The sequence below is a fragment of the Scyliorhinus torazame genome, chromosome 15 (genome assembly GCF_047496885.1).
Source record: "Scyliorhinus torazame isolate Kashiwa2021f chromosome 15, sScyTor2.1, whole genome shotgun sequence".
Taxonomy (NCBI): Eukaryota; Metazoa; Chordata; class Chondrichthyes; order Carcharhiniformes; family Scyliorhinidae; genus Scyliorhinus; species Scyliorhinus torazame.
This window is the reverse complement of record NC_092721.1, coordinates 158,080,560-158,102,584: the sequence shown is the minus strand read 5'-3', so window position 1 is coordinate 158,102,584 and position 22,025 is coordinate 158,080,560. Positions and strand designations below refer to the sequence as shown.

Genomic DNA, 22,025 nt, shown 5'->3' with positions numbered 1-22,025 from the left:
GCAAGTAAACAGGAGTGGAGTGGTAATCCAATGGTGATTACCACTCCTTTAAAGAATAGCCCAGTTAAGAATCATGGAACTAATGTGGCCAATCAGCCATGATCTAGTTGAATGGCCAAATAGGAGTAAGGTTTCGCTAAATGTAATCAGATATAATTCAATGTTTTGGAGTGTACATGATTGCATAAATGACTCCTGCAACACCATATGATGTGCACCATCGATACACTGGTACGATGATGCAAGTGGTCATTAAATTCCAATCCATGCTTTTAAATTTACGGAAAACACAACTGTAAAACAAACCCAATATTTTAAAAACTGCAGTCCTAAAAACAATGCACTGGTTACTCACCTTATGGGCTGGCACAAGGTTGACAAGAACAGTATCCAAAAGCTCCTGAGAAACTGTGTCTCCTTCACAAACAATGGAACTCATCAGATCCACCATGTGCATGTGAACCTTTTGGTTATGACCATTGCTACAATGTATTCAAAAAGACAAAATGTCAGATTTGAAGAAATGACCAACATAGACACACACACACACGTCTACTGTAACTTTTATGAAAACAATGTTTCAAAGCAGGCAATCAAGTACTTTTGATGTACCATGACAGTTTTATTGGGGTGAGAGGAGAACAGTCTTGATAAATGACTGTTTTTCAATGATAGATAATAATAATAAACAACCATAATAGATGCTACCCAAAGGTCAATGTTAGGACCAATATTCTTTCCGAGACAAATTATATATAAAAACAGTAGAGTAAAATTTCAAAATGTGCCAATGATAGGTGTGGCAAACGACGAGGTGATACCCATCAACTGCATAAGACATTCCTAGATGAGCAGAATTGGCAGCAAGCAACAGATGGAATTTAATACAGAGCAGAGTGAGGTGATGCATTTTGGCAGAAGGGATCAGGAGGCAATATAGACTGAATGGCATGGATGTAAAGAGTGGGCATAAACAGAGGGAGGCGAGGGTTCATATGCATAGAACCTTGATGATATGAGAGAGAGAGAGAGAGAGAGAGAGAGAGAGAGAGAGAGAGAGAGAGAGAGAGAGAGAGAGAGAGAGAGAGAGAGAGAGAGAGAGAGAGAGAGAGAGAGAGAGAGAGAGAGAGAGAGAGAGAGAGGAGAGAGAGAGGAGAGAGAGAGAGAGAGAGGTTAAGCGGATCAAACATTTAAGAAAGTGATTATAAAAAAAGATAGGGAGTAATGTAGATAATTAATTGCAAGAGGACCAATTTAAAACAGGCTGAGAATGGATGTACTCGGGCCAGATCAATGATTAGCAGGCAAAAATGTAAACCAACAAGGATTATTGTCTAAAGAGGCATGGTTTGGGAAAAGTTCTAGGTACATAACCATGAAAGGAATAGATAGGGAAGCCAAAATCAGATCTCCCGAAATGGCAAGCGAGATAAGAGCAAGATAAAGCAGAAAAACAAGGCACGAGATCAGGTTGATAATACATGTGAGAACCAGGCTTAATATAAAACATTCAGAGGAAAATTGGAAAAGGAAAGGACAAAGAGTGAGAGAATAGATGACAAAATGGAATCCGAAGAAGTCATCTGTAATAGGTGGGTAAGCAAGAAGAGAGTGGGGCAATTTGGAATCAAAAAGACCTATGCACGCAGTCAGAGAGCAGGGCTGAGGTGAGTGTATTTCACATCTGTTGTCTTTATTAAGGAAAATTATACAGGATAGACTAAAAATCATTAGAAGTGATACTGGGCATGTTGGTTGTACATAAAAGCAGCTGAATCACCAGGATCAGATAGGATGGAGAGTACGACCCCAGTTGATCTTATAACTGGATAAGATCCCAGAATGGAAACATGGAGGAACAGAGTCACAGGACCACTAATTAGTTCTAATAACAAGGAAAAAAATTAAACATTCCCCCACTTAGTCTTAAAATTTGTGGGTGGGTTTCTCCGTTCCGCCATGCCAGATTCTGGTTCAGCATGCCGTCGGGATTCTCTGTTTTACCGGCTGGTCAATGGGGTTTCCCATTGTGTGGCAGCTCCACGCCGTTGGGAAGCGCCCAGACTACCGGCAAAACGGAGCATCCCGGCGGCGAAGAATTCAGCCTGTGTGTATTTGTTAAACTCACATGGATTACAAAGTAGATACAGGGTCTCACCGGCACAAAGTCCCTTTGACACACACAAGATACCTGTGCTAAAATACACACTCCACTCCCTAGTGAATTCCTGCGGCTGTCTCCTCCAACACACTCCACCCCCCCCCCCACCCCCACCCCCCCCCACCCCCCCACACCCCACCCCTCCACGATGACTGTCATATGAGCAATTACCAAACTCTACTCCCAAAATACACTAAAATCTTCTCTCAATGTTTTCCCGTGGCAGTTTGCATTCCAAAATCCAGTACACTTTTTCCAAATGACCTTTGAACAGAACATTTGTTCCACTTTTCTCAGCAAATCCAGCCCAGGCCTTTGCCCCAGCCACTTCAGGATTGCTTTGTTTTAAATCCTTGAAAAACTTTTACCAATACAAACAAATCCCTTGAAACTCCTAGTTTTCCTATAATCTGACAATTCCCCCTTATGGATGAGGCGTGGGGATGGGGGGTCACATCAGAGAACTGGAGAATTGTCAATGTTCAAAAAAAAAACTGGGAGGTGCACAGCTAAAGATCAGAAAGTTTAACCTCAGTAATGGAGAGCAAAGCTTATTGAAATGATTATCCAGGACAAAAATAACATTCTCTTGAACAAATATGACCTAATTAAGAAATGTTAGCACAGTTGATGGAGTTTTAAACAAGGCAACAAAGCTGATGGATAATGTAATTGGCTTCCCTCGGTTAGAAGTGAGTTGGTTCTCAGAAATTAGAAGAGACAGATAAATAACCAATAAGAGTAGACCAGGAACATAGGGACAACATGGTTAGGCCCCAACAAGTCAAAGAGAAGAACATCAGACTGCAAAATGTTACGGTTCAGGGAATTCAGAAAAAAAACAGGCTCAAATTAATCAGCAGCGAAAAGTTAGCTGTAGGATCAACAATAGGAATTTTGAAAAAGACAGATTTAAAAACAAAATTGCTTTTCCTATAAAGATAAATAGGGTGCAAACAATAAAATCTGACGAATGAGTCAGTTAAAACCCAATAAGGCAAAAAGCGTGATTTAGGAGCATGGGGAAAAGGCCAGTAGAATGCTTGCGCAGTAACTGAGGAAGAGGGAAGCAGCTAGGGAAATAAAGAGGGTAGTGGATGGGGAAGGTAATCTAGTGGGTGATCCAGCAGGGCTGAACAAGGTCTTTAGGGACTTTTATAGGCAGCTGTACACTTCGGAACCACCCGGGGGCCCGGCGGGGGGGTGGGGGTGAGGTGATTCTTGGACGGACTGACCTTCCCAAGAGTGGGGACGAGGTTGGTGGACAAACTGGGGGCCCTGGTCAGGATCACAGAGGTGTTGGGGGGCCTGAAGGTCATGCAATCGGGTAAAGCCCCGGGGCCGGACAGGTATCCGGTGGAGTTTGACAAAAAATTTGCCGGGATAGTGGGGCCAGTGCTGGTCAGGGTCTTTAACGAAGCAAGAGACAGAGGGAGTTTACCCCCGACGATGTCGCAGGCCACCATCTCGCTCATTCTGAAACGGGATATGGACCCAGAGGCCTGTGGGTCATACAGGCCGATCTCTTTGATTAACGTAGACGCCAAGTTACTGGCCAAGATTTTGGCAACCAGAATTGAGGACTGTGTACCGGATGCAATTGTGGAGGACCAAACCGGGTTTGTAAAGGGGAGGCAGCTGGCGGTTCAACTTGATTATGATGCCCCCAGAGAGTAGGGAGGTAGAGATAGTTGTAGCCATGGATTCTGAAAGGCTTTTGACCAGGCAGAGTTGGATTATCTGTGGGAGGTACTAAGACGGTTCGGGTTCGGGGGGTGGGGTTCATCGACTGGGTTAGGCTTGTATCAGGCCCCGGAGGAGAGTGCAAGGACGAACAGGACGACATCGGACTACTTTAGACTGCACCGTGGGACAAGACAGGGCTGCCCTCTCTCCCCACTGCTGTTTGCGCTGGCCATAGAGCCGCTGGCAATTGCACGGAGAGCTTCTAGGGACTGTGGAGGAGGGCAGGGATTGAGAGGATGGGGAATCTGTTCCTGGAAGGGAGCTTTCCGAGCAAGAGGGCGCTGGAGGAGAAGTTTGGGCTGACGAGAGGGAACGACTTTAGATACTTGCAGATGAGGGATTTTGTACACAGACTGGTGCCGTCCTTCCCACATCTCCCGCCGAAGGGGAGGCAGGACATGATAGTTTCTAGGGGAGAGGTGGGAGAGGGTAGAGTTTCAGACGTCTACAAGGAGCTAATGAGAGCTGAGGATACGGTAGCATAGTGGTTAGCACAGAAGCCCTGAGCAGAGTAAACGTGACCGCAACATGCACCAGGCTCAGCCTGATCCTGTTTAAGGTCGTGCACCAGGCCCACATGACGGTGGCCCGGATGAGCAGATTCTTCAGGCTGGAGGACAAGTGTGCTAGATGCGCCGGAGGGCCGGCTAACCATGTACACATTTTCTGGTCGTGCCCTAAACTCGGGGGGTATTGGCAGGGATTCGCAGATGTCATGTCCCAGGTGTTGAAAACTGGGGTGGTAATGAGCCCGGAGGTGGCAATCTTTGGGGTTTCAGAGGACCCGGGAGTCCAGGAAGAAAGGGAGGCCGATGTTCTGGCCTTTGCTTCCCTGGTAGCCCAGTGACGAATACTGTTAGCAGGGGGACATTGAGGCAGGTCCGTGCGTGAACAGAGCCGTGGTTTGCAGTATGCTTCATGTGTAATTTGTGTCTTGACTTCTTTTTTTGTTTGTACTGTACAATGTCATTTTTTCTATATGCCTAAAATACCTCAATAAAATTGTTTGTAAAAAAAAAAAAACCAATAAGGCATGCATATGAATAAAAACCAAGAGTGACATCAATCACAGCTGTTGCAATAATTTTCTAGTGTTAACAGAAACAGCTCAAGTTTCACAGTGGGTTTAATTATGATACATTCGTCCAGTACCATAATCACCAGGCCACTGATTCGTCCAGTACCATAATCACCAGGCCACTGATTTTTTTTTTTTTTAAATAAATGCATTCTCAAGAATGTGAGCATCACAAGCATTTCTTCGCCATCCATAGATGCCCAGAGAAGACATGCTAGTGGGCCATGTTGTCCCCATGTTCCTGGTCTACTCTTATTGGTTACTTACCTAATTTCTGAGAACCAAGTAACTTCAAACCTTGGTGATCCAAGGAGGGATTCGAGATGCATTTTGAAAAGTGTTGGCCACCAGCACTATCTGCTTGGCGTTTTAGAATGGGTTTAACACAAGAGGGAAGTCAATTACATTATCCATCATCTTTTGTTACCTTGTTTAAAACTCCATCAACTGTGTTAACCTTCTTTAATTAGATCATACTTGTTCAAGAGAACGTTAATTTTGTCATGGATAATCATTTCAATAAGCTTTATTGAACCACTATAGCATTTTGATATGAATGTCTTGCTCGACCATTTTAGGGGGAAATCAAGATTGCATTCTTGTGGAACTGAATGCACAAGTAAGCACAAGAATATTGCTTCCTTGAAAACGGATAGTGAACCAGTTGGGTTTTTAAAAAGTATTACAAATACCTACAAGATTATACAGACCAAAAGGGGTGCTAAGATTAGGTTAGTGAAACCATGATGCGAGGTGTTAAAAGTTAAATGATCAGAGTCTCATTAGCTATCTCAAGGAGAGCATTGGTCCAGGAGGACTAGGGCGTGGGTTTAAATTTTGTGCAATTCTCACAGATCGAAGATTGAAGGACATGGGTAAACAAGGGAAGATTTAAAAAATATCCATATACTTTTCAAACCAAAGAAAAAGTTTAAAGCTAAAAGATAATAATGGATTTGCATTTCTTTTATCCATAAAAAAGCTTTTTGTGTCACGTTGCTACCTTATCTCTGTCATTTTCGCAGTCAGAGAAAAGATCTAGCAGCTGATTGGAAAAGGCAAAAAGATTCAGCCAGGACATCTACTATTGATGGCAGCAACAGAAACCAGGTGTGTTTCTGTGGGACATCATACAGGGACTGTTAGTGGGGCTCATGCGCAGAATGAAAAGTCCAAGTGCATAAGGAATAAATGTAATCAAATTGGTCTGGTAAAGCTAGTGGAAGAAATTGTCAGTGGGATCATTAGAGAGTATGTTCTGAAAGTCTTAAGCGTCAGACTTGGAAACTGAGAATTAGAATTGAGGAGCTGTGACACACATGGATTTGGCTCCAGGAGAAATGAATTACCATGCAATAAATTAAACATATAAAGGGATTTGCAGTTGATCTTAAAAGTAGAACAGGGAAGTGTTCTGTTCGAAATCTTGGTTATGTGCAAGAGCCTATTAGATTTAGTATTAAGTTGATGGTGTTTGTTCTTTGTCTTTTGTCAATTTTTCCTTAAAAAAGTAGTCACACTGCATGGTCTTTTTAGTTAATAAATGCAAATTCAAATTTCTTTTTGAAGTTGCTGGTCTCTAGCAAGATTAGAATAGAACAAAACAAAGTTCATGATCACTCCTCCAAAAATTCAGATTTCTTTTTTTTATATATATATATATATATATATATATATATATATATATAAAATTCTCAAACCGTTATGGTGGGATTTTAACACCAATTCTCTGGATTATTAGTCTAGGCCTCATTCCCAATAAAATAAGAGAAACAGCTCTGGTACCATACCCAAGTACCAGAGCACCATCTCAACTGGCGAGATAACATAGATGGAAGAACTGAACATAATTGGTGTTCTGTATCTGGTTACCAGACAAGCCTCCTGAACCACGAGGGCAGTAAATTAAAAGTAAATGTCATCAATTTGTGATGAATCCATTTTTGTATCTCAAGTTCCAACATGTAGGTATTTACAAACAGGTGCAAGTTTTTTAAAATAAAGAAACTAGTGTAGAGATGGAGAACATAAAGAAAAACTTACTGGCATCACTCACGAGAAGCCACAGTTAGTTAGCTTTACAAATGATATGATTACCACTAACTTTATTTTTTAATTGCACTGTATGTTTCCTACTTGGCAATCAAATTCACCTTTGAAATCTTTTACATTTGCCATTTCATGGTTGGAAAATTATCTCCTACAAGTGACATCCTCAGACTGGCCACCAGGAGACCAGAACTGAATAAATCTGCTTTGGTCTGTCAATTTTAATCCAGCAGCATCCCAAAAGCATAAAGATAACAAACAGACCAAATGGCAACTCAACAGCACAATTAACCAAAATACAGGATCATTAATATGGTATCTTCTACTTTCTGATATAAAGTAAACTGCTTGCTTATGCACAAGGTGGCGCTGGTTTCCAATTGAAGAATTAAAAGCCATATTACATGACTGACACCTCTTCCCATAGATATGCGCCTTGCCCTGCATTTAAGAGCAGCTTCCATCATCACCAGTACCTTCCTGGGCCAACCAGAAACCGGGAGGTGCACAGATCACCACATTTTACACCTCCCCCACAATCCACTTAAAAACACCTCTGGTGGGCACCAACAGTTGGCACTGCCTGTGCATTTTGCACACTGATCAACAGTCGATCAATACTGATCAACAGTACCTGCATGTTAAACCCAGATTCTCAACTTTTATTTCCCATCTAAATAATTTTGTTTCCATGAATCCAAGGTCACTTTTGGTGTATGATAAACACTTGCTCAACATCAGTATCATGCATTTTCAGATCAGACATTTCACAGAAAGGTGCAGTTAAACAAGTTCAGGTTTGCTCCTGGAATGTGCAATTTGCTTCATGTTATTAAGTTGGGATCACTTTAAAGTTATATTACAACTTTGCTACAATATTTAGAGAGCTACAAATAATTGCAAGAAAATAAACAGATCATGTCAGCTGAAAGATCAACATATGCACACAAAATTCTCTGACCTGAAAGGATACTTGAAGGGGTGAAGAGAGACCAATTAAATAAGAGGAGAGCTTAGATAAAGTATTAAAAATTGCTCTCCAGTTACTCATTATATTTCAATCATGTTGTATTTGCAAGCGTCAACTTACTTTATGACTTGGAAAAGTGTTCTATACAACTGAGTGAAGATATCATTACTATCCTCAAGTTCAAAACAGATGTTATACGACTTTACCCAGGCAATGTTCTGTAATGAAACAAAGAAAATATTATTCGAATGACAGAAATAATTTAATTTAAGTCGACCACAGGACAAAGGAAATGTTATCAAAATAAAATTATGCCCTTGCCTCTCCAAATGATAAATTCTCAGTTATTGATGATGTCTTTAAAAAAGTGGTGGCCAAGATAATGGAACATTTCTACTCCGTGAGGAAGCATCAAGTAATATAATAAATTATCACAAGTAGGCTTCAATGAAGTTACTGTGCAAAGCCCCTAGTCGCCACATTCCGCTGCCTGTTCAGGGAGGCCGGTATCATAGGATTATCATAGAATTTACAGCGCAGAAGGAGGCCATTCGGCCCATCGAGTCTGCACCAGCTCTTGGAAAGAGCACCCTACCCAAGGACAACACCTCCACCCTATCCCCACAACCCAGTAACCCCACCCAACACTAAGGGCAATTTTGGACACTAAGGGCAATTTATCACGGCCAATCCACCTAACCTGCACATCTTTGGACTGTGGGAGGAAACCGGAGGAAACCCACGCAGACACGGGGAGGATGTGCAGACTCCGCACAGACAGTGACCCAAGCCGGAATCGAACCTGGGACCCTGGAGCTGTGAAGAAATTGTGCTATCCACAATGCTACCGTGCTGCCCGTACGGGAATTGAAGCCTCGCTGCTGGTTTTGTTCTGTATTACAAGCCAGCTGTTTAGCCCACTGTGCTAAACCAGCCCCTTAGTCAGAGGTATCTGAGCACAAAAATGGTGAATCAAGAGCAACATTTCAAAGATGATGGCAGATCTTCTGACAAGAATGCTGTAGAGACTGATGAAAATTATTTGAGGGGAGCAAACAGGGGAAATTCCCATACTAGTCACAGATTATTTTGCCAACCTTTCAATCACATTCATGTGTTATGCAACATTCCACAGCGGGAATAGTAAATAATACTGGAAGCACAGCTGGTCGGTGCACTTAAGAATGGAGATTCAGAGATCTCAACCTGCACATGTGTATGTGGGTGTTGTGCCAGCAACTGAACTGTTTCAAAATTAGAGAAAAGTCAAAGATTGCAAGTCCCAAGAGCTGGAAGGAGAGCACAAATGAAAAGCCAGGAGCCGTTTTTTCAAAACACATTTTCCAACAATTACAGTCTTTACAGCACACGCGGAACGAGAAGTACGGACCACAAAATAATGACAATTTTTTTTTAAAAGGCAAACTATCCTCTTGATATCCGATTCTGGGCGAGGAAGCAGAAGCATATTATGCCTATTATTTCTGTACTTGAGGGTAGGGAGAGAAGAGACACATGAGACAGTATTTCCACTCCTGATCACAGTCACTCAGTTTCTGCAGCACAAATCAAGATTGGTTACCATAGCCCTCTCACGGATGAATAGTGTAGCCAGGTAAAATGTCTAACTCCCGATTTAAAATGGCGAACGGCAAAGGCTGATGGGAAAGTCAGCCAACAGGACACAAACGAGCAGCTGCAGGTTGAGTGTGTATTTAACTCTGGAAAGGCCAGACAAGATCGATACCGGCAACCATCAGCATAACAAAACACCAGCCATCTGCATATTAATGAGCAATCCCCGGGAACAATGAGCAACATTTAGACACAAAACCAAACCAGACTCTTTGGCGCCAGCAGAAGCCTACACAATGGGAGGTGAACGACCACCTCAGGACCACCCATCGATCAGGGAACCGCTCCAGCATTGGAGAAAAATCGAACCAAGTGATTAGGACAAAGTCCAATCACTTGGAACCAGGTACAGGTCTGCCCAGAAAGGCAGGAAGCCCCTGGGGACTATAAGAATTAAGCCCCAAGTTCAAATCGTTCTTCTTGACCAGGTCACTCAGCAACACGAACCAACCCTTGACAGTGACCGGTCCAGCCGCCGCTGATATCCATTAAGTCTTACTTCAACGCTCGCTACGAGATAGGCGCTCCTAGCTACCAATCTGTACCAACTTCGAATCCCACAGGCTCAGAACCCGAACGAGAAAGGCCATTCGTTTCCCTGACCTGGTGGGCCAGTTCCAAGTTAAGTATAGGCCTGTTAGTTGTAGAAGTAGCTTAGACGTAGAATTTATGCACGAGTAGTGATTACGGTGTATAAAAAATGTGCTTTGATTTAAATCTTACTAATCGGTGTATTGGATTATTGATCATTACTCGGACTTGAACCACGTGGCGGTATCATAAAGATACCTGGCGACTCAAGAGCAAAAGGTGATAAAACAGAGCAATTAGTTGTAAACTAAGGCAAAAGTTAGCAACAATAGACCCAACAAAACTGATCATCAAGGTTCACACAGAAAATGGCCTTCAGATACATAACGAAAAGGGACTGCATTCACAAGGAGTTAGCACCTTCAGAGAGAAATTGGTGGAAACGGTCAAGATGAGTTCTTGGTACTTTGTGGCGGAATAAGCTTGCTTAGTTTAATAATTATTTTTAATATTTCATTAAGTGGCATTATTTAATATGAAATAAATACCATATTAATTTCTCCAGCCTCGTTTAAAGCTGCATTGGCAGCACATACATTTGAGTCAGTACATAACAATCCATACAAGGAAAGATGTAATGCTGGATCTGATTTTGGGTGAATAACCAGAGCAACATGAAGGAGAAACATTCGGACGGAGTAACTAACAGATGTTAGGCAAGATTCTCTGACCTCCCAGTGGTTTTCCCGGCAGGGGGAGGCGGTGCACTGTTGGCTGGGATTCGCCGCTCCCACCACTTGTCAATGGAATTTCCCTTTGAAGCCACCACACACCACCTGGAATCCCACAAGCAGGGCTGCACTGCTGGCAGGACCGGAGATTCCTGTTGCCAGCAAATGGCCGGAGAGTTACAGCCATAGTTTAAACGAAAAATATAATTCAAACAACATTGATTTTGGATTTGAGAAAAACAGCTTGAATTAAAGAGTGTATCTCCTGCATAAATTAGAACCGATAGTAGTGGATTAACAGGTGTAAATGGGCACGCATGGTCTAAAAACACTCGAGGAAGAAAATAGATGCATCCAAAGTTATTGGTTTTTAGGCGAATCATTGAATTGGACCGAAAACAAAACCGAGTTATTTATAACAAAGCTAAAACCAAGGTTCCAAGAAATACCATAAGCTGGAAATAGAAACAAAGGGAATCAATATACAATGTAAATGAAAATAGGAAATGTTTTAATAGGTTTAGAAGGAGAATGATTATAGGGGAGTTGGAGCCATTCAAAAATTAGCATGCTGAGATCAGGATAGATGGCATGAAAAGTTGCTTGATAAATTATTTTTTCCAGTATTTACAAAGATAAGGGAGCACCCCCCCCCCCCCCCGCCCCGCCCCCGACTAAGCGGATTACTTGGAACGTCTGAGGGCTAAATGGGCCGGTTAAGAGGGCTCGCGTGTCGAGCATCTGAGGGGATTGAAGGCAGATGTGGCAATGTTACAAGAGACACACCTAAAGGTTATAGACCAGACCAGATTGAGGAAGGGGTGAGTCAGCCAGGTATTTCATTCAGGGCTGGACTCGAAGACCAGGGGGGTCACAATCCTGATCAACAAACAGGTGGCATTTGAGGCAGGGAGAATAGTGTCAGACACAGGGGGCAGGTATATTATGGCGAGTGGGAAGCTTGAGGGGATGCGGGCAGTACTCGTGAATGTATATGCACCAAACTGGGATGATGTGGAATTCATGAGGCGGGTGTTAGGCAAGATCCCGGCCCTAGAGTCACATAAGCTGATCACAGGGGGAGATTTCAACACAGTCATTGATCCAGGATTGACGGTCAAAATCTAGGACAGGGAGGGTGCCAGCCAAAGCGAAGGAATTAAAGGGGTTTATGGAGCTGATTTGGGGGGGGGGGGGGGGGGGGGGGGGGGGGAAACACCCATGGAGGTTTGGATGGCCAAGAGTGAAGGCGTTTTCTTTTTTCTCCCATGTCCACAAGATACACTCTCGGATTGACTTTTTTTATCCTGAGCAGGGCTCTACTGCCAGGCGTGGTTGACACAGAGTACTCGGCAATCGCGGTCCGGATCATGCCTCACATATGGGTGGATCTACGGGCTAGTATGGAGAGAGGGCAGCACCCGTTATGAAGGCTGGATGTGGGGCTATTAGCAGATGAGGTGGTGTGTTGGAGGGTGAGCAAGTCCATCCAGAACTATTTGGAAATAAATGATACGGAGGAAGTCTCGGCAGCAACAGTGTGGGAAGCTCTGAAGGCAGTGGTTAGAGGGAAGTTAATTTAGATTGGGAACCATAGGGGAAAGGTGGAATGAGTAGAGAGGGATAGATTGGTTGGGGAAATACTCCAGGTGGATAGGAGATATTCGGAAGCCCTGGACGCAGGCTACTGAAGGAGCGGCGGAGGCTACAGGTGAAGTTTGGACTGTTGACTACAGGGAAGGCGGTGGATGAACTGAGGAAGGCAAGGGGAAAAAGGCCTGTAGAATGCTAGCACGCCAGCTGATGAAAAGGGGGGCAGCCATGGAGATAGGGAGAGTAAAGAACAGAGGTGGGAATGCGGTCCTGGACCAAGTGGGGGTAAATGAGGTGTTCAAAGGACTTGCATAACAAATTATAGGAGTCGGGACCCCAGCTGGGGTGAAGGGGATGAGGCACATTTTGGGTCAGTTGAGGTTCCAGAGAGTTGATGAGGAACCATGAGTTCTCGGAAATATTGGGCCCACTGTTGGTGAGGACATTTAATGAGGCAAGGGAGGGGGAGCCCGTCCCCCAACAATGTCGCAGGCCTCGATCTCATTGATTCTGAAGCGGGAGAAGGACCCTGAACAATGGAGGTCATACAGGCCGATCTCCCTATTGAATGTGGACGCCACAAGGGTAGAGGAACTGTGTCCCGGGGGTGATAGGGGAAGACCAGGCGGGGTTTGTAATGGGCAGGCAACTCACAGCCAATGTTAGAAGGCTCCTAAATATCATCATGATGCCCTGGGGGGGGGGGGGGAAGAAATCAGATGGAGTGGAATTATTTGTGGGAGGTGTTAGGAAGGTTCGGGTTTGGTCAGGGCTTCATTGATTGGGTGTGGTTGCTGCATCAGGCACCAGTAGCAAGAGTGCGTACAAATTGGCTGATGTCGGGCTATTTTAAACTGCACCGAGGGACAAGGCAAGGGTGTCCCCTCTCCCCGCTTGTTGTTTGCTCTGGCCATAGAGCCATTGGCTATGGCATTAAGAATGTCCAGGACCTGGATTTTGGACATGTTAGAGAGGATGAGGGAGATGATGCGAATCTTACAGGAATTTGGCAGGTTTTCGGGGTATAAATTCAATAAAGTGAGATGTTCGCGATCCAGGCGAGGGGACAGGAGAGGAGACTGGGAGAACTGCCGTTTAGAATGGCGAGCTTTAACTATCTGGGAATCCAGGTGGCACGGGAATGGGAGACATTGCACAAGTTCAACTTGTCCTGGCTTGTGGAAGAAATGAAGAAGGAGGACTTTAGGAGATGGGACATGCTCCCACATCACTGGCGGGGAGGGTGCAGACTGAAAATGACAGTCCCCTCCAGATTTCTATTTGGCTTTCAGTGTCTCCCCATCTTTATCCCGAGGGCCTTTTTTTAAATGGGTGAATAAGATGATTCCGGGCTTTACGTGGGCAGGTAAAACCCCGCAAGTGAAGCAAGTGTTGTTGGAGCGTAGTGGGGGGGGCAGGTTCCGACCTTCCCGCTCCTGCCACCACGGGGGATACAGGACAGGGTAGTTACCAGAACATGGGTGGAAGAGGGCAGATATCTACAAAGAACTTATGGAGTCGGAGGAAACTCAGATGGAGGAACTAAAGGGCAAGTGGGAAGATGAGCTAGGGGGAGAGATATGGGGCAGGTCTTTGGGCGGATGCCTTCAGCAGGACACATCCTCAACATGTGCTAGGCTTAGCCTGGTACAATTTAAGGTAGTTCACCAGGCACACATGACGGTGGCCCGAATGAGCATGTTCTTTGGGGTAGAGGACAGGTGTGCGAGGTGCAGGGGAGGTCCAGTAAACCATGACCATATGTTTTGGGCATCCCAAAGCTTAGAGGGTTGTGGCAGGTTTTGCTAAGGCTATATTCACGATACTTAAAACACGAGTGGTGCAGAGTCCAGAGGTGGCGATCTTTGGAGTGTCGGAAGAGCCGGGAGTCCAGGGGGTGAGAGAGGCCGACGTCTTGTCCTTTGCCTCCCTGGTAGCCCGGATACTGTTAATGTGGAGGGACTCGAAGCCCCCCCAAAATTAGAGACCTGGGTTTCTCAGTCTCAAGAAAATAAAGTTTGCCCAAAGAGGGTCAATGTTAGGGTTCGTCCGAAGGTGGCAGAGTTTCTCCAATTCTAGATTGCCCACAAAAATGGAAAATATTCTCTCAGCATCTAATCTGTTAAACCCCCATGAATCTTGCAGGTTTCAATGAAATCTCATCCTTATAAACCCTCCAATGAACATGGGAAAAACCTGCTCAACCTTCCTCCACAAGACAACCCCCTGATCCCAGGAATCAACCCTCTCTGAACTGCCTCCAATGCAAATATATCCTTAAGAGCGAAGCTATACACAGTAATCCAAGTATGGTCTCAATGCCCAGTACAGCTGGAGGAATAATTTTTTTTAAAGAATTCATTTTTACAGGATGTTGATGTCACTGGTTCGACCAGTATTTATTGCCAGTTCTCAACTGCCCTCAAGAAGGTTGTGGTGAACTGCTGCAGTCCATGTAGTGAAGGTACACCCATTGTGCTATTAGGAAGAGTTCCAGGATTTTGTTGTGGTTTCACCAGATTGACTGCTCATTTTTTGGTGCGTCTTCTGCACTGTAATGATTCTATTCTATTGCTTTCGACTCATCGAGTCTGCACCGACCCTCTGAACAGCACCCTAACACGGCACACTCCCCTGCCCTATCCCAGTAACCCCATCTAACCTTTGGACACCAAGGGGCAATTTAGCATAGCCAATCCACCTAACCTGCACAGCTTTGGACTGTGGGAGGAAACCAGAGCAGCCAGAGGAAACCCACGCAGACACGGGGAGAAAGTGCAAATTCCACAGTCACCCAAGGCCGGAATCGAACGCGGGTCCTGGTGCTGTGAGGCAGCAGTGCTAACCACTGTGCCACCATCATTTTGTTTAGATGTTGCCATCTTTAACTTCCAGTTAGTTTCAAACGGTGCATCCTTCTCAGAGTTCATCTTTCTCAATGGAATAGATCTTTGTTGAGAGTTCTGAACAATCTCCTCAAGTGTCCACCACTGTCTATCTACTGTCCTACCTTTTAACCTACCGGCATTTTCTCAGTTCCATTCCCTTGTAATTGCCTTTATTTAAGTTTAAGGTACTAGTTTCAGACCCAAGTTTCTCACCCCTGAACTGAAAGTGAAATGTTATCATACCATGATCAATTGCTATTGGTAGTTTAAGAGATCCATTTAATTAATCCTATTTCATCACATATTACCAGGTTTAAAATAACGTGTTCCCTGGTTAGTTCCAGAATGTACTATTCAAAGAACAGCCCCAAATACACTATGAACTCATCATGAAGGCTACCCTTGCTAATTTGATTCATCCAAATCTCAGAAGTTTAAAGTCATCCATCATTATTGTAGTAACGTTCTTACAAGCCCCCATTATGTTTTCATTTATACACCATTGTAAGTATAACTACTGTTACAGGACCTAGAAATGAACCCCTTCCAGGTCACTCTCCCTCTTGCTATTTCTTATTTGCACCCAAACTGATTCTATATCTCAAATTTTCCTAGCCAACATTACTGCTCACTACTGTGTTACTTTACATTAATTGTGTAGATCAGGCATTGTCAAACTAGGTGGGTTGCGGGCGGGTGTCGGGAGGGTCGCAGAGCCGTCCGTCGCAGCGCTCTCGATGGCGCAAATCTGCGCGCAACAGCCGGCTGCAAGCAGCCTTCAAAATAGCTGCGAACATGTTTAAAAATGCAGCCGCACTGCACATGCATGCCAGATCATCGACGCGCATGCCTTTTGTTTTACAAGTTCGGTGAGGTTTTATTCATTTATTTTATTCATTTTATTTATTTTTTTTACAAGTTCGGGGGGGGGGGCGGGTTATTTGATAAAATTTTAACGGGGAAAAATGCAGAACTTTGGACAGATGGAGACTCCATGCCTTCGGACACTGGAAGGCTTCACCTTCATCCTACAGTTTCCATTAGAGGAGCATGTACGAGGGCCAAAGGGACCCAAAACCATTTCCTCCATTTTTGTCAGCAGCAAACAAGGTAAGAGAAAACGGTGGGATGCGCAGGTCAGCCGGCGCGGGTAGTGACAGTCGGCCAGGTTGGATCCCGAAGGTTGGCCGGTTGGTAAAAATGGGTCCCCGGAAAAAAAATTTGAAGAACACTGGTGTAGATCACAAGAAGACATTTGACAGCATTGGCCAAAACACACTGTGGAAGTCCAAGGCAAGCTATAGCATTCCAGGGAAAATAGTCTCCTTTGTGAAGAATACCCAGGATGAAACGAACTGTAGAGTCCCACACAGAGGAGCACTCTGACAAATTCAATGTATAAACCAGCATGAGAAAATGTCACCATTCCTATTTTTCTTGCAAATGATTGGATTTGGAGGCAAACATCAGAGGACATGACATACAATTGACCCTCAGAACAGCTGGAAGATTTAGACTTTTGTGGATGAATTGGCTTTATTATCCCACTAAAACTCACAGATGCAAAATAAAACCTGTCACTTCACACAAATGTCGGTCTCAACATCAATATAGAGAAAACAAAGCTAATGCGAATAAACACTAGGAATAATACTTCTCTGAAGATAAGGAACACCAAGCTGGGTGAAATAATGCCTTTTATCTATCTGGATAGTGTCACACAGACGAGGGTGTAAAAATCAGAAATGGGAAGCCTAGAACAACATTCAACACTCTCTCCAACATCTGGAAGTCAAGAGAGATCACCAAGCCCACAAAGCTAAAGATCTTCAGCTCCAACATAGTCTGTTCTCCTTTATAGCTCTGAAATATGGCGGATCACAAAAACAATTTTGATGAAAATCCAATCTTTCATCAACAGATGTCTCAGAAGGATTCTTGGCCAAATACCTTCAATAACATGAGGCTTTGGGAGGAGACAAAGAAGACCCAATGGTCCTCCAAAGGCACAAATGGTCACTTTGCAACCATGTCACTGTGATGACTATCTTACCCATTTTTTTCTATTTATGCTAACAATTTTCCCCATCTTGCTACAAATTCAGATAAAGAGCCTTTAACCATGTTCCTACCGTGATGTTTTTTGACGAACAATAGAAATGTTACACAAGTATGACATAATCCCTGAAATTTGATAGTATGCACAGCTGGGGTCAGGTGGGGGCAGATAAAAAAAACATCAAAAGATAGCAAATTTGTATATAGAGGTTTATATTTAGAGGAACTGAAGACTAAAGCTGAAAGCGTTGTGACAACTCTGAACAATGTTTAAGCGACTTCTGGAATAGTGCAACCTCCTGATAAAGATGAAAAATGCATTGGCCCTGTATTGGAGAAATATAAATGCAGATTACCAGGGGACACCATGGATCTATGTTACACAAAAAGGCTGGAACAACTATATTCTCTCAATTCATCATGACAGGAGAGAGAAAGATATTCTAGAGAGATGTTAAATAAAGAAAACAAGTCAAAATCATTTTCGTAGTAGTTAAATCAAAGACAAGGGTGTCAAGGGTACGAGATTCTCTGGGGAAAAAATTAAAATAAATCTCATCATGTAAAGATTTATCAGGATGGAGTGCCAGAACAGACACAATTGGTGTTAGCTGTTTATTGCATTCAACAAATGTGCTGAATACTTCAAAAATGGTAGAAAGATTGCATAACATTAGGCTCTGAAGGGTCCAGGCCAAAGGGCATCTGCGCTACTTTTCTTTTTATATACCTTGATCTGCAAAGTAGGTCCAAAGACATGCAGGTTAGGTAGATTGGCCATGATAAATTGCCCTTAGTGACCAAAACGTTTAGGTGGGGTTACTGGGTTACGGGGATAGGGTGGAAGTGAGGGCTTAAGTGGGTCGGTGTAGACTCGATGGGCCGAATGGCCTCCTTCTGTACTGTATGTTTTGTGTTCTAAGTAAATTTGAACAACATCAATAAAAAAGTTACAAGTCACTATTTTATGCATAAATTATTCTGTGGTCAGAATAAGCCCATGTATTTAATCAATTATCAATATTCAGAATGGTTGATTCCTTAAGGCGTACTGTACCACTCACCTCAAGCAAGTAGAAATATCTGTTAAACTGTGCACTTTTTGTGTCTTCTAATCCCTTAAGCTGTCTTGTTATGAACATGAAAATATCCTAAACAGAATAGAATGTTTACAGTATTTCAAAATGTTTTAACAAATGCAAAAAAACAAGCACTTCATAGTCAGAGTGCAAGACAGTTATTTATACAAACAAAATGGATAAATACATAAAGGGGGGGGGCAGGACAATATTGTTTTAAAAAGTAGATTTAAAATGCAGAGAGTTGAAAAGTTACCTTAAGTTTATCTGGTGATGTATAAGGTGCCTCTGGGGCATAAATTCTAAAAATATCAGCAAGGCAGCAGGCAACCAGCAGACGCACATCCTTGTCAGGATGCTTCAGGAAAAAATCAGAAGCAAGATGCAATGCCAGATTGAGATACAGTTCCTTCTCATCCTCTGAATCTTGGTCCATATCCATAAAGGTTTTCACAACCATCTAAAAAAAAACATTAGATACAGTTACTAAAGTCCAATTTTAAGATTTCAATTGAGCACAAGAAGTTCAGCAATTACATTCTGTAAAATAATAAACATCAAGACAAATATTTGATCAAATTCTCCTTGAGTAAATAAACGGCCTTCTTTTATAATACTGTACAAAAAAGTTTATTTGCAACCCATATCTGCTTAGATGGTAAAGCAAAGCAAACTGTAAACCAAAACAGCTTCTTCAGATTCCCTCATGTGATAGAGACATTATTTGCTCTGCCAAACACCTCCAAGCCAAAACTAGAATTTAGAATATCAGCAGTAAAGTGGACAGCCACAGGTTAAAACCCAGACCCCAAAAAGTCTAAAAGGCATGTCTGCTGGGGTGCCAACAGATTTCTCCATTCCCCAATTCTTTTGCACTGTATAATTAATTTAACTGAACCTAATTTGATTTACAGCTCTCTCACTCAGATTGAACACAAAAATAACAAAGTGATGACCATCATTCTTCTTACTTTTGACTGTGTAAAAGTAGATATCATCTTGGAAAAAAATGACCGAAAACAAATTTTATTAAAGCAGTTATTGAAAAGTTCAGAATATTTTGTCCATGATGTTTGTATTGTGGTGAACCATGAGCTGTGAAAAGCCTGCATTTTCTGGTTTCATCTCTCTTCAAGGTCAAAGTGGGCTGGGGAGTATTCTGAAAGAAAGAAACTATTTATGCTTCAAGAAATACCTAGGTGAGTCAAGGCTGCCATGGGGATGAATAGCCAAGAAAAAAAATGGATAAATAGAAAGCTAATTGCAGTGGGGTTAGATTAGCCAGTGCTGTCTGTCTGGCAGATCAGAATATGTGCAAAGAGGAAACAAAGAACACTCTTAAATGGAACAGATTTCTGTTTGGGCAGTCTTCAAGCAGATCCTAGTGTTGGAGCAGATCACCAAGAATGGATCAGAGACTGTTAAAAAAAACATTTTATGCAGTTGGAAAGAGCGGAGACCTGAAGACATGCTGGGGAATGGATCATGAATTGGACAAGACCCATTGTTGCTGTTTCAAAGACGGCAGAGTCCAACATATCATTTAAAGAGTTCAGAGAAGTGAATCTACGCCAACAGGACGGTCATGTCTGATTGAGAAAAGTCTCACTAACATGTGCCTGGTCGGTGTTAACCATGTCTGGGAATGTCAACTAAATCGGAATGCAACTAGGTTGAAACAATGGAATTGGAAGCGGGAGATCATACATAATACAGGCAGAGTTGAAAAGAATTTTGAGACTGTATGTGGTCCTGCATTTGAGTGAGATGAAATGAGAGCAACTATGCGAGTAGCAGCTTTGTTGCATCAACGATTTAAAATTAAATTTACCTTTTGTTTCAAATATTCTTCACCTGTTCATTAATGTTTGCGTTATGTGGACTTTCGTTGGAAGTTTTAAAAAGTGAAAGTTTGTCCATTGATTCGGTTTCTGGTGTTTTCTTGCGTATTCCTTTCTTTAAATAAGTTTATCTCTACAGGGTTCATTCATTCAGTACTGTCATTAGGGCGGCATGGTAGCACAGTGGTTAACACAAGGGTCCCAGGTCCGATTCCCGGCTTGGGTCACTGTCTGTGCAGAGTCTGCACGTTCTCCCAGTGTCTGCGTGAGTTTCCTCCGGGTGCTCCGGATTCCTCCCACAAGTCCCCAAAAAATGTGCTTGTTGGGTGAATTGGACATTGAATTCTCCCTCAGATGTCGGAGTGTGGCGACTATGGGATTTTCACAGCAACTTCCCGTTAATGTAAGTCTACTGGTGACAACAAAAATTATCAAATACTTCTACCACCCATTTTCACACAAGCTCCAGGGATACAGTAGCACGTTGGGATCCAGACACAAGTGAACAAAATTCTAGCAGTATTTAAAATACATCCAAAGTAACAACCTCAAATTTACTTTTTGATAAGCCCACTGAATTAGCTTCCACCAGTCATCTTCACTATGGAAGCATAATTTGTCATCTTTTTTGAATATTGTAAATGGCTACCTACACTTTGTCTCTCTATCTCACTTTCCTCCGTCAAGACATTTCTTAAAACCTTCTTCTTTGACCAAGCATTACATGTGGGTCTTCCGGTGAAGCATCGTAGAACAAGGACAAAGAATAAGACAGCACAGTAACAGGCCCTTCGGCCCTCCAAGCCTGCATCGATCACGAGTCCCATCTAAACGATCATAATTCCGTAAGTTTTAGAATACTCATGGACAAAGACGAGAGTGGTCCGAAAGGAAGAGTGCTAAATTGGGGAAAGGCCAAGTATAGCAAAATTCGGCAGGAGCTAGGGAATGTGGATTGGGAGCAGCTGTTTAAGGGTAAATCCACATTTGAAATGTGGGAGTCTTTTAAGGAAAGATTGATTAGAGTGCAGGACAGACATGTCCCTGTGAAAATGAGGGATAGAAATGGCAAGATTAGGGAACCATGGATGACGGGTGGAATTGTGAGACTAGCTAAGATGAAAAAGGAAGCATACATAAGATCGAGGCGACTTAAAACTGATGAAGCTTTGGAGGAATATCGGGAAAGTAGAACAAATCTCAAACGCGCAATAAAGAGGGCTAAAAGGGGTCATGAAATATCTTTGGCTAACAGGGTTAAGGAAAATCCCAAAGCCTTTTATTCATATATAAGGAGCAAGAGGGTAACTAGAGAAAGGATTGGCCCACTCAAAGACAAAAGAGGGAATTTATGCGTGGAGTCAGAGGAAATGGGTGAGATTCTTAATGAGTACTTTGCATCGGTATTCACCAAGGAGAGGGACATGACAGATGTTGAGGCTAGGGATGGATGTTTAAATACTCTAGGTCAAGTCGGCATACTCGGCAGAAGGAAGGGGGAAGGTTTGGGTATTCTAAAAGGCATTGAGGTGGACAAATCCCTGGGTCCGATGGGATCTATCCCAGGTTACTGAGGGAAGCGAGGGACAAAATAGCTGGGGCTTTAACAGGTATCTTTGCAGCATCCTGGAGCACGGGTGAGGTCCCGGAGGACTGAAGACTTGC

At 43.1% G+C, this 22,025-nt stretch overlaps 1 protein-coding gene across 3 annotated transcripts in view; it reads right to left on the bottom strand.

The window, feature by feature from the left end:
* Positions 1–22,025, bottom strand: part of pds5b (PDS5 cohesin associated factor B) — a 289,329-nt gene that overhangs the window by 185,836 nt on the left and 81,468 nt on the right. For all 3 annotated transcript variants that reach the window (XM_072477000.1, XM_072477001.1, XM_072477002.1), the window contains exons 3-6: positions 18,776–18,979; positions 18,505–18,591; positions 8,125–8,222; positions 356–482 (exon numbers count right to left, since the gene is read on the bottom strand). In XM_072477000.1, the coding sequence (XP_072333101.1) occupies positions 356–482; positions 8,125–8,222; positions 18,505–18,591; positions 18,776–18,979 (516 nt within the window). The remainder of the gene's footprint in view (positions 1–355; positions 483–8,124; positions 8,223–18,504; positions 18,592–18,775; positions 18,980–22,025) is intronic.